Source organism: Papaver somniferum, chromosome 7 (genome assembly GCF_003573695.1).
Source record: "Papaver somniferum cultivar HN1 chromosome 7, ASM357369v1, whole genome shotgun sequence".
Lineage (NCBI taxonomy): Eukaryota > Viridiplantae > Streptophyta > Magnoliopsida > Ranunculales > Papaveraceae > Papaver > Papaver somniferum.
In genome coordinates this window covers 204,354,834-204,367,737 of record NC_039364.1, presented here as the reverse complement: position 1 = coordinate 204,367,737, position 12,904 = coordinate 204,354,834, and the positions used below count along the sequence as shown (strand labels likewise).

At 36.3% G+C, this 12,904-nt stretch overlaps 2 protein-coding genes across 5 annotated transcripts; both read right to left on the bottom strand.

The window, feature by feature from the left end:
• Positions 1–3,967: 3,967 nt before the first annotated feature.
• LOC113299415 lies at positions 3,968–8,383 on the bottom strand. Of its 4 annotated transcripts, XR_003334877.1 has the most exons (17): positions 8,005–8,383; positions 7,805–7,922; positions 7,461–7,586; positions 7,239–7,347; positions 7,002–7,112; positions 6,794–6,898; positions 6,555–6,638; positions 6,363–6,478; positions 6,164–6,265; positions 5,962–6,075; positions 5,811–5,867; positions 5,635–5,701; positions 5,482–5,535; positions 5,330–5,404; positions 5,186–5,221; positions 4,667–5,034; positions 3,968–4,516 (listed from the first exon to the last, which is right to left on the bottom strand). XR_003334877.1 is itself a non-coding variant. In XM_026548437.1 (16 exons), the coding sequence occupies exons 3-16, from the start codon at positions 7,487–7,489 to the stop codon at positions 4,912–4,914; spliced, it is 1,182 nt and encodes a 393-aa protein (XP_026404222.1). In that variant the 5' UTR covers positions 7,490–7,586; positions 7,805–7,922; positions 8,005–8,383; the 3' UTR covers positions 4,591–4,911. The 4 variants fall into 4 exon arrangements, 3 of the variants coding, with proteins under 3 accessions (XP_026404222.1, XP_026404223.1, XP_026404224.1); XM_026548437.1 differs by lacking the exon at positions 3,968–4,516 and having other exon boundaries at positions 4,591–5,034; XM_026548438.1 differs by lacking the exon at positions 3,968–4,516 and having other exon boundaries at positions 4,591–5,034; positions 7,842–7,922.
• A 202-nt stretch (positions 8,384–8,585) lies between these two features.
• On the bottom strand, positions 8,586–12,146 carry LOC113299414 (chloroplast sensor kinase, chloroplastic-like). Its single transcript, XM_026548436.1, has 9 exons — positions 11,657–12,146; positions 11,300–11,467; positions 10,882–11,199; positions 10,718–10,783; positions 10,560–10,628; positions 10,371–10,463; positions 9,654–9,880; positions 9,256–9,529; positions 8,586–9,132 (listed from the first exon to the last, which is right to left on the bottom strand). The coding sequence occupies exons 1-9, from the start codon at positions 12,095–12,097 to the stop codon at positions 8,881–8,883; spliced, it is 1,908 nt and encodes a 635-aa protein (XP_026404221.1). The 5' UTR covers positions 12,098–12,146; the 3' UTR covers positions 8,586–8,880.
• Between the last annotated feature and the right edge of the window lie 758 nt (positions 12,147–12,904).

Below are 12,904 nucleotides of genomic sequence, written 5' to 3'. Positions count from 1 at the left end.
AGACATCTAGTATTGTGCAAAACTAATCCCCACACCTTACGTGTGATACTAGTTTGCGTGCTAGAGTCGATTCTCCTTTAACCTTTGGTTTTCTTCTTCTAAAATCAGGTTAACGACTTAAAGACTCCATTGGGATTGTGAAGCCAGACCGATACTACTTTTATCGTAGTTATGTGATATGATCTTGCATATTCTATCGTAACAGTACAATCATATTGATTGGCTTGAGATCGTGAGAGTTCTCCGATAGGCAAGATATAAAAAGTAATCACAAACACCTTCGTCTCATCGTTTGTGATTCCACGACATCTTGTTTCGCTACCATACGATTAAGTTTTTTGTGAGGTGATTGATTAATCTAGGATGTTCTTCGGGAATATAAGACCGTATTATCAATTGGTTCCTGTTCACCTTGATTATTATCAAAAGACGGAACAAAAACTTTTAGGGTTTTTCTGTGGGAGACAGATTGATCCTTTGATAGACTTTTCTGTGTGAGACAAATTTGTTTATTTTTAAAGCCTGCGATTTTGGGTCGTAGAAACTCTTAGTTGTGGGTGAGATCATCTAAGGGAATCAAGTGCGCATTATCCTACTGGGATCAGAGGCGTAGGGAGTACAACTGTACCTTGGATCAGTGGGAGACTGATTGGGGTTCAACTATAGTCCAGTCCGAAGTTAGCTTGGAGTAGGATATTGTCTGTAGCGTCTTAATACAGTGTGTATTAAATCTGGACTAGGTCCCGGGGTTTTTCTGCATTTGCGGTTTCCTCGTTAACAAAATTCTGGTGTCTGTGTTATTTCTATTTCCGCATTATATTTGTTTATATAATTGAAATAATACAGGTTGTGCGTTTGAATCAATCAATTGGAAATCCGACCTTTGGTTGTTGATTGATATTGATTGATCCTTGGACATTGGTCTTTGCCGTCCAAGTTATTCCTTGTGTTTAATTATAGACTCGCTGATTTCTATTAGCTTGAGTGAATCAAAACAAGAGAGAGATATTAAATCCTTGAGATACTTTTATCTAGATTGAGTCTGACTGTCTAGTTGATTCTTTAGTAAGTGTTTCAGAGTTAGTCCATACAGATTTCTAAGCGAAATATTGGGTGGTGTTGTTAGACCCCCGCTTTTTCAGGATCAAGAAGCTCTACGAGTACCGTTGGTGGGAAACTAGATAATTGCAGTGTTGTTAGTTTCGATTATTGATTTGATTGATTAACGGTTGTTGAAACTTTGATTGCACCTAGTTTGTTTATTCTTGAGAACCTTCTCTTCTGATATAAGGCTCACTCAAACTAGAACAAAGTATTGACGGGATCTTTAGAACGATCTTCGGATCTAAAGACATCTTGTGATAATCCATTGTTAACATAACTTGTTCAATGTGTGATTGATCACAAGAGGATTCAAGTTGTGTTGTGCAGGTTATTTAAGGCAATGGAAGATTTGAAGACGAAGAAGAATTCTTATTAATTTTCGTATCTTGTGGATTTAGTGCACAAACCTTGATCGGTTGGGATCCAACTAGAATCGTGTTTATATTTTATAGACTTGATTGATTAGTTGTGTGAGATCGGCATCACTTTATAGTTTCTCTTTGAGATCTATATTGATTGATTGCGAATCTAGAATTTAATTATTTCTGTAATCAAAGTTTAGATTGATCTAACCATACAAAGGAGTTTATTAGATTAAACAGAAGAGCCTTTAATATCTTCTAGCAAGATTGATTAGAGTGATTACCAACAGATTATTCCTTTGTTGTTTGGAATACGATCCAAAGAACTTGTTATTCACGTGCGTGACTCTAGAAGTCGAAGGCGCAGGGATACTGAGGAAACTAAGTATCTAGGGGTAGTCTACTTGGTCTCAAATATACGAAGTGGGTATTAGATTGTGTATAACGACTTAATTATGAGAGTATTCAAAACTGGATTAGGTCTCAAGGTTTTTCTGCATTTGCGGTTTCCTCGTTAACAAAATTTTGTTGTATTATTTACTTTGTTTTCCGCATTATAATTGTTACCATAATTAAGTAAATTACACACGTATGTTAACTCCGTAACACTTGATATTGATCCTATAGAGTTTCGGTTTAATACTATACTTATTATCAAGTGCACACTTTGTTGTCGTATCGTCTCGATCTTGTATATAGTCAATCACACAAGTGATCTTGTTGTTGTATTGTCTCGATCTCATATCCATAGACGATCACACGAAGTGTGAACCGAATTTGTTGTATTGTCTCTCCTTTGTCCATATACGATCACATTCGATAAAGGACTTATAGGTGGATAATTAAAAGATTGTGGTGTATTTGGGTACCTCGTCTTTTCAGGTTGGTTTCCTTATTTGGATATATGTCAAAGAAATAGGTTGGTTTCCATAAATGGAAAGTCAAATGTTGTGAGTTTACTAATATGCCCGTAGAAGACCACTTCTCTCTCTTTTTCCTCTCTTAACACAAAAAGGGACCATTTCTTTCTCTCTTTTTTCTCTAATATCAAATGAATGAGATCAGGGAAAATTAGGAAAAAATATGAAAAAGTAGCTACAATTATTAGTTTTTTTAATCTTTATGCGAACCAAACAAACCTAATTTTTAGAAATAGAGGGAGTATTAAATACAACCCTTCTATGAGTGAGTGTCCACCAATAAATCACAAAGCGATAAATCTCTATGCTAAGTCGGCAAGAGCTTGTCGATTTTTTTCTTAAACCAGAAATGCTCCCATGCACCAATGGACCTAATTCGTTGTTCTCGAGTGGACGGAACATGCCTTGATGAACACCTATAACGAGTTCATTCTACAATATGAACTACCATAATTAACCATCATCACAAATTCATATTACAAAATAATAACCTTTCTACAATATGAACTACCATTATGAGTTCATTTTACAATATGAACACCTATCACGAGTTCATTCTACAATATGAACTACAACAATGAACCATTAATACAAGAGATATTTAAGTTTTAAGTTTTTTTTTTTGTTTATGTTAAAAATTGAGCAAAGCTCATGGAAATAAGCTATTTCCAGAAAAGGTATGAATCTGGTTGTACTCGTCCAAAATATATCAACCATGTGCTGGTTGAAACTCAGTGTGACTCATGAGCTTTGCTCAATTTTTAACATAAACAAAAAAAAATATATGAACTTTGGATGATGGTTAATAACCTTTCTACAATATGAACTATCATTATGAGTTCATTCTACAATATGAACACCTATCACGAGTTCATTCTATAATATGAACTACAACACTAAACCACTAATACAAGAGATATTTAATTTTTAAGTTTTTTTTTATATTAAAAATTGAGCAAAGCTCATGGACTTAAAAATTGAGTGAAACTAGTAAAGGGGAAATAAAAAAGATGAGAAAATAAAAAAGGAGATAGTACAACTACATATCACGTGAATAAGAAAGAGAAAATAAGATAGAGAAAAGGGTGCTTGAGATATTTAAAAACTTGGGACCACCTTAAATAGAACAAACTGAAATTTCCCTAATAGCGTAGAACAAAAAAAAGCGTCACGATCCTTATAAGTCGCCATTTTATTTATTTATCTAACCCTCCAAATTTTTTGTTATTACTCCGTAAGGCAGTTCCTATGGAAATTTATAAATCATGACCACGGCCATGTGTATTGGAAAACTCGAGCACAAGCACAAATTTTGCATTTTTGGTCCCTCCAACAATCTTTTTAATATTAATAAATAATGACACGGTCCCACCAATAATAAGATATATTAGAGTAATGATTAAAGTAGTTATAGAATAATACTCCCTCCGTTCTTTTTTAATAGACTGATTTTGATTTTAGAGAAAAGTAAGGAAATTAAGAGAATCAATCATTCAAAGTGGTCCTCATAACACTTGTCAGTAAAAGAAGTGAAGTGAAATGGTCCCCATGACACTTGTCAGCAAAAGAAGTAAAGTGAAATGGTCTATAAACACTTGTCATCAAAAGAAGTTAAGAGAAAAGTGGTCCCAGAAAACTATAGTAACATTTGACTTTCCCAATTAGGAAACCAGCCTATTTTTTTCAAACATTCATTTATAGAAATCAGCCTATTATTTAAGAACGGAGGAAGCAAGTTTTGTTGATTTCCAGTAAACTATAGCTAAATTTGTGGTGAACATTCAATATTTTCCCGCTAGCGATGGATGTGTGGACGTCGACGGCTGATTATGGACCGCATGGGGCATCCTTGACTGCATGGTCAATAAAGAGACGCACAACTCTTGATGGACCACAATGGGCAAACTAATAAATTTATCCGTTTGCCATCCATTTCTCGGGTTTGTTGATTGTCGATAGTGGGATCAAAATGGACAACTCCATCACATAAAAGTTCGCTTTACGTAGCTGTTAAGATTATAAGTTGAGGGTCAATTTGAAATTTCCACGGTGTGACACTAAAACCACCTGGATGGGGACTTTTATAGACAAAATTTTAGCCCTCCCACATAGAAATTTCTGGTTTCGTCGCTGCATGGAGAGTTTGGATAAGCAAAACTAAAATAAATAAATAATAATAAGAAGAAAATAGTAAATTTATTGGATTAGATTAAGAATTCTTCTCTACAATATTATGAAGTAGAGTTTTCTAACTTGCGGAGAGCAATTTATTTTTTTTACCTGGTTTTGATGTATTGGTTGCTGTCTTTGTGGGTTATACATTTGTGCCGAGTTTCCTATGACTATGAGAGTTCTCTAGGAGACCGAGACTGACACTCTCATGCTCCTGGGAGTGTGCTACTGCTATTTGACTATGAGAGTTGTATTTTTGTATCGATTAATGAATGTAATGTGAAAAAGGAAGAAAATACGTGTAAATGGTACTGAAAACGCTGTAGTTGCCGAAGTCATCCTCATCGCGAGGATCATCCATAATAACGAGATTTGGACACAGGTGGATCCATGCCTAAGCTGTTATAGTAACGTTTCTCTGCAGACTTCAATCGATTATGGAATGTCGTCCATTCTTGTCTACACCTTAATCTTACCTGAGTACGACCCATAAATTCCACTTCAGCATACTTTAATAGCAAATTTTGTGTACACTTGTATTTTTCAAATTTAGAAGTTCGGGTTTGATATCCATTTCAAGTCTCACAGATATTTGTAACAGAATCGAGAAACTATGGTATCACTCACCGCTCTCCATGCCGTCGTCCCATTTTGTGCTTCTCCCTGAAATAAGAAATCAAGACAAACAAAACCTCATCTTCCGGTAATCCATGAGAATAAGAGTTTTAAGACTCTCTGTATGATATACATAAACCAAGGTTGGCTTCTTACCTGGTCCCCAAGTGATGGAACACTTTGATGAACAACCCATTGAGCATCTACAACTCCCATTTTCTCATGAGCAGGCTATAGATAAAAAAAAAATGAGATTAAGATTTTGCACAAAGAAGCTGGAAGTATTAACAAGGAGGCGTCTTTCAAACCTCTACGCATCTCCTCATGGAAAAATCAAGACCCCACCCGTGAACCAAATCATTCTGCAAACACACAATAAGTAATTCAAGTATTTAACATCACGGAGTTGGTAAACCGGCCCAGGGGTAACCAAGAAAGATTCTGAGGTCATTGAAGAATACCTGAATCATATACCACACACATCGCCATGCATTTCGAGAAAAAACAGGTGCCATTATCTCAAGAAATCTACATTTAACATCAAATAAAAAGAATAAGCTCTAGAAACAACCCATGAATTATAAACCCCGTCTCAAGGAGGCAGTGAAAATAGTATGCAACAACTATAAGCTCATACGCTGCACATGGTGGTACATGAGGTTCTGCGCAGTATCCCGCCTTCTCTTCTGTTTCCCTGACAACAAAGAAGTAACTAACATTAACCAACATGTTCATATTTTACACAAGATCCAGATAAAAAGGCAACTGGGAGACTTTTTTACACTCACTTGTGTACTTCTCGGTCATCCCTTCTTCTTGTCATCTGCCAGATTAATTTACCATTTTGCTGCAAAGCCGGCTGTGAGATTTCCAAACCATGTTTCTTGACTAGTCTTATGTATCTACAATTCGCGAGAAACTGCAAAATCTTAGTTCACATGAACTGTAAGTTATTCTCAGCAAATGAAAGGTGTTTGCCAGAAAACTCACTCTTCGGCATTGAAATTTTCAACTCCCAGGTCTTCATCCCAGATAAATATGTAATCATATTGAGCCACAATATCAGGATGTAAAAATCGTTTTGCATACCACCTTACAGAAAAGAAAACCGTAGTTGATAGGATTATAGGAAGATAACTTTTAACAGATTTGATAACTATAATGTCCACCTTTTAGAGAGGTTCCGTACCATTTTGTTTGTTTCTGAGCACTGACATGAATAGCTTGTTTTGACCACTCGAACTCATCCCATTCGGTAGTTCGACCATCATAGTGAAACAATAATATGGTAAAGTTTTCTGAAAACTGTAGGAGATGAAGAAAAATCAGGAAAACAAAAAATGATTGACACTTTTACATTGCGAATTCCATCCATTCTGACCTTTTTAACTGCTGCGTCGACATTACTTTTCTGCTTGATACCAACAGTAAAGGTTACAAGATACTTCGGCCTAATAGTCAAATCCTGCAAGTTATATAACATGGTGCGTCAAAGCTCAAACGAATGACACATACATGCCATACCTCAATTTCAGTCATTGCTGTCCTGGAACAAATTGCAATCCATATTTAAGTATCCTAACTTGTTATGATATTATATATAAAGTTCTGAAATCACACCTCACTGGGCTTCCCCACCAATCTGCGGAGATACAAATCTGATTCGGATGCAACAATTCCAGGCGGTAGTCTTTCTGCACCTCTAGGATTCGTTATAGCCCATATCTATGATAGGATGCCATTTTCAAGCGATTTTAGAAACTTAAAATGAATTAATATAAAAGTCTAAAGATCGGTATACATACCATCTAAAGATCGGTATACATACCTTTGTTGTACCATTCAATTGGACTTGGTTTGTTATACTTGTATCTAAACCCATTACAGAAGACCAAGCATCTTGAATCAACGCTTGGGTTGCAAAGCTGGAAGGAAATTGCTGAGTTTCCCCAAGAAAGATAAAATATCATCAAATTGACGGATAACATGAACTGACAAGAATGAGAAACAGAACAGGAAATATAAAACATATATGATACATAAGCGAAGTTTCTGAAGTCTGAACCTTAGTCATTGCAAGCATGATAAATGATACTCCTATGAAAAAACCAAACACAGTTCCAGTAATAAGTGTCACAATAATCCTCATTGTAGCATTCGGGTTTCTTGCACCACTGGCAAAATACACATAACTTGTCAGTAGTTATCCGCCTTTGCTACAAAACGGATTAATGAGCACAGGAAAGAAATTCAACATTTAGAAGTAAGGGATTGAAATTCTACTAACCTGCGCCCGTTATTTCCATTCGTAACCATGTTTTTTCAACTCTGTATGAGTACAACAATGAGGACTGCAATTCCACAAACACCAGCTACTACACATTTCTCAGCAAGTCTTTACCGTCCAATTAAACTGTAACAAAGACAGACAAGTTAGTGAATGCACGATCAAACAAGAGATTGCAGCTGCCGACATTAGAAGACTGTTATACATTATCGAACAAACATTTTCACATTTCTTTTTCTTTATATTAAAAACTCAAAAAAGGGCAGATTTATTGATAAAAATCAGCTCACCATTAAGAAAAAAAGAAAAAAAAAATCCGAAATTTTTTCACATTTCTCACTTACCCCATATCTGTAAACTCAATCTTTAGAGTCCAAATACCTGAAATATCTTATGGATTGTTTTAAAAGCTCAATCTTTGTTAAAAGAAATCTCCTCTGGTTAAAAACAAAACTTCAGAACCTAAAAAAGAAAGCAAGAATGGGATCAACACTCAATATTTTTCTAAGAGTAATAACGCCATTAAGCAACTGAACATGCTCACCTAAAGAAGTTCTTGATCCGGTACAAGAAAAGATTTTCAAAAAAAGTTGAGTTTTAATGAAAGAAGTTTCTTTGAATCAAAACTCAGTGATTAAAATATCAAAACAATACTTTATGTATTGCTAACTCCAATAGTTAAGCATGTGTCTTGTTTGACTCGAAACAAATCTTAAATATAAAATAAAACAGATCTACTTGCTTACAACTAAAGAAACCAACATTTTAAGATGAAGAACCATGAATTTCAAATTCTTTGTATACTAGACCAAGGAAGACTAGTATGCATACGCAAACGAAGGGGCAAATTCGCTAGACCACTGCATATAAGTTATAGGAGGTTTCTAATTAAAAAGAAAAATCATATAGTGAGTTGGGTCAAGCCCCTATCTCTTTTCGCTATCACTCTTTGGTTAATTTTCCAAGAGTGCTTCATTGACAAAGAGAAAAGGTATCCACCATAAGAATGTCGTTATTTGGTAGGTTTCTGATGATAGCTACCTCCTTTACCAGGAAAAGTGAGTTAGGCAAAGAGGGTAAAGACCCACTTGCATACCAAGTAGATATGCATACACACGCACCCCAAAATAAAAAATAGTCATCTCATTATGACCATCTATTCTCAAGGAGGAGACAGAAGGTTATACTACAGTACTAGGAGCGGAACTATTGATAACTACAGTAGAACATTCCGACTAAAACTATTTACAGAACTCTGAAGAGCATGATCATATAGCAATACCCAAAGGGAACTAATATGTATACTCAATTTTACATTGCACTAAATACAGATTAGAGACCTCATTAAATTCGTACCACCACATTCTGTTTCTGTTGCAATCTGACGATCCATGTTATCCTCATCTTTCGTATTCACACATCATGCAAGGGATGAATCGGTTGGATCAGATGCTGCAGGAAGGGATGGAAGCCAGAGCTCTACCCGAGTTCCGCCTGCCCCAAAGGAGGCATCTTGGAGACGGGGAGATATGACACGAACAACACAACCATAACTCTCAAGGATCTCACGGGCGACTGTTAGTCCAGCAACAAAATTCCACGTCATATTGTCTTCAACCATGCCTTCCGAGTAGAGATCTGATCCAAACGGAGTAAGGGAATGCATTTGTGTCTGCAGACAGATGCACCAATTAAATACAAAAGAGCAACTTTAAGGTGTACCACAAACACAATGTAACCAACTTGGATGAGTAGTAGAGTAGATTGCTCCCGAAAAAGAAAATGAAAGCATTACCATGTAGTGCATATCAGGCCCATCATCATCAATTAAGACAAGAGTGCCACCAGATGGAGCTCCAGTTGACACAATCTCTACCTTGCCCCCAACATGCGTTCGTAACAGCGCACCCTCAACTAAGTTGCTCAGTGCCTGACGCAACGCAGATTCTTCTACCGCAACTTGTAAAGATAGTGAAAGTGCAGTCAGTTCCAATGTCCGTTTCTGCTTATGAGCTAGCGGTCCAGCAGCGTCAACCAAATCAACCAGTAAATGAGAAACATTGCACGGTCTGCCTGACAAAACAAAGAGCATAAGCACCGAGAAATTTCCGACTGAAAGCCGCTACAGTTTAACCACAGCCGAATGATATTCAAATCGTGAACATAAAACAAATATTAAACACAAGAATCTACCTGATACTGTAATTTGGTAGCGCTGCCAGAGTAAGTGGAGGCATCGGCATCTCCAAATCGTTTCCTGCAGAACTTAGAGGGATGGCTGGACCTAGTGCCTCTGACTTATGACCACGAGATCTGCTTGAAATGTCCTCCAATAATTGAGACCTTGCTGATATTGGATAGACATCTTCTGCGTTACGCATTTTCTTCAAACTCTCCTCATTATAACGCACAATATTAGCCTGGAAAACATCCAGAAACGAATCAGTTAATCGCTCTACAGAAGCCTTCTCCATTAACTGAGCCCATGGAAGAAGATAGTTGAGGCTATTTCGTGCCATGTTCCTATTTTCACCCTAAACAGTGGCGGAACTAGAAATGTTATATGGGGAGAACTTGACTAATTTTGTACCCTTGCTTAAGCCTAAATTTAGTACATAAATTTTGGGCTATATAAAAATAGGTAATGAAAAGAAAAGGATTTATTGGACTTTTGGGGGATGCTTAAGCTAGGGGAAGCTAAGCTTTGCATCCGCCCCTGACCCTAAATAAAGCTACAGCTTATAGATTTGGTCCAACTAATGGACCTTTCCATATTCGCACCTACAAACAGTACTCATCTACCAGAGACATGTCATTCTCATCTTCGCATATAAGGTAGAGAACGTTTTCTTTGAATAAGGACACACGACAGCTAATCCTACAAATTAAGCATAGTAAGAAAGGATGAACCTTCGTGAGGTACACAGCATCTTGAAGTTGCCCAAGAGTATCTCTCACGCGATCACCTTGCACCAATATGTCATCAACAATATCGTAAGAGATCTGCAGGGGTCATGACACATCCATTCCATAGAAACTGAATCACATTTGCATCTGGCAATAAAGTCGGACTAAATCAATCAATTAACAGTTACAAACCTCACTTCTCTTTATGTGAACCGATAACATTTTACTCAAAGTCCTGATGCTAGAAAGAGGACCCCGAATCTGTTGAATGTAATTAAGGTGAAAGAGGTGAGATTGTATCAATGTTTACACACAATCCAGTGGCCAAATCAAAATTTCTTATCACTTACTTGCTCAACAAGGTCACTCATTCTGACATTATTTTGCCAAGATGACTCTTGAAGTAACAGTGCTTTCTGTAAGAGAACGTAAAAAAGTGAGAAACTAAACTAGAGGCCAAAATCAGTATAGAGAGAAAGAAATGGTTTAAGCGACATTATGAGTACTTGGTTACCTGATCCATGACATATGCTGTAGCCAAAGAGCGAGATATATGAGTAGCAATTGCTCTTTGTTCAGCAGTGAATTGTTGATACGTTTCTAATGTATCCTCCTTGCAAGCCTGAATTTCCCACAGTTTCCTTTCTGAGCATGGAGGGAATATGTAAGATTCTTCGCAAGGACGACCAAGTTGTACATTTTGGCTATCCTGTTCTGGTTTCCCACAAATTTCCATCTCCATCTTTGGAAGTTCAGCAACCAAAAACCCCACAATAAATGGATGCTTCACCATAGGAAAAACCACTGCCTGACACTCTGGTATAACTTCTGCCTACCATTTCATTAGCACTCAATTAGAAATAAAAATAAAAATAGAAACAGAAACAGACGAGTTTATCAATATGCATACTACGTGTCATCAACATACATACTTGTTGATTCAAAAGAGTAGCTTCAGCCATACGCAAACCGGGCGAAACACCAAAATTTGCAATTAATATTACAGTGTCTGATCTTTCAGCTACGCTAATAGGAAAATATGCAACTCTGCGAAGTTCCAATTGATCCATTACATAACTACCAGCTGGTCGTGCATAAACCTGCAACGTGCAGATGTAAACAACACCAGGAAATTAACCAACTGGGAATAGCTCAGTAGGCCGGAGGCTGACTCTCATACTTAAGTCAGCAATTCGAGTCCCCGCGCGCTCTGACCATTTCCAATAAAAGTAAACAATCCCCAAAATCAAAGACATTTAAAAACACCTAAATTAGGGTTATATGCTTACTGATAACACGGCATCAGAATCGATGATTCTTCGAAACAAATCCAGTTGCTCATCACATAGTCTCTGAAAATCAGTGCTTGGTAGAGCCAAAGCATTTTTTCCATCTTTCTCAATTCTCTGTACAAACTCAACTGGAGAAGTTGAAGCTTTTCTAATAGCTTCTGCAACAGCAGAAGCTGAAGTGATCAAACCCTTTTCTTCATCATCATAAGAAACATAATGAGTTGTAGGGTTCTGAACATACCCTTTGTCTTCAGAAGTTCCATTTGTTAAAGAAGGAGAAGGAGAAGAGGCATTAGTAGTTACAACAATTTGTTTAACATTTCCTCCTCTCCAGGAATAATGGTTAGATTGGGTAGTCTTGAATACATTCAAATTTTGAAAATTTTCTTTGTTCGGGTTTTGTACTGTGATTTTCGGGTTTATTGTTAACAACATCATCTTCTTCTTTAACGAAGAGGAACCATTAGAAAACTGTTTTGTTTTCTTAACGATGAACTAGTTTCTTACTGTTACTAAGAGTTGCTGTTAGCTATCAGTAAGTGACCAATGACAATCGTACACGTATAGAGATATAGGACAGCCTCCGTTTAGATCGATCCTTTTGGAACCATGAGGACCGTTCATTAATCCGGGGAGTAAACGGCTTGCAAAAGCAAACGAGTTACCTTTTAAAAAAAGGCTTCTCTAAAATGTAGCCCACACATTTATTAATTTTAGCCCAAAAAGTTTTAGCGTAGAACGATCTTTTACTAATAATCCTACTTCTTCCCAAATTCAAAATACAAACCTTAACTTCTTTTTTAGATCCAAACTAAATTATATTTCAATTTGTATCTAATTGTTCTCTCGTTATTCTTACAAATTGCACAATTATGAACTCAATTTTTACTTTTCCCCAAAAACAAAATAAACTCAACTTTTCACCAAAATGATGTTATTTTTCCTAAATCATAATTACAGTAATTTCAACTGAGGTTATATATTCTAACTGTTCTCTTAAAAATTCTCCACAACAATATCAATCGAAAACCGAAATGAATTCAACTAACGATTTATTCTTTTTTCCAAAAAATCAATTTTCTAAAACTCCATAAGCACTATTATTCAATAAAAAAAAATTCTAAGATGATGTTCTTTTTTTTCCCAATCATGATTACATTAAAGAGTATTCTTGAAAATCATCAATTATGCCATAGATCTTACATAACTTGAATTATGAAAATTATATAATTAACTTTATTTTAT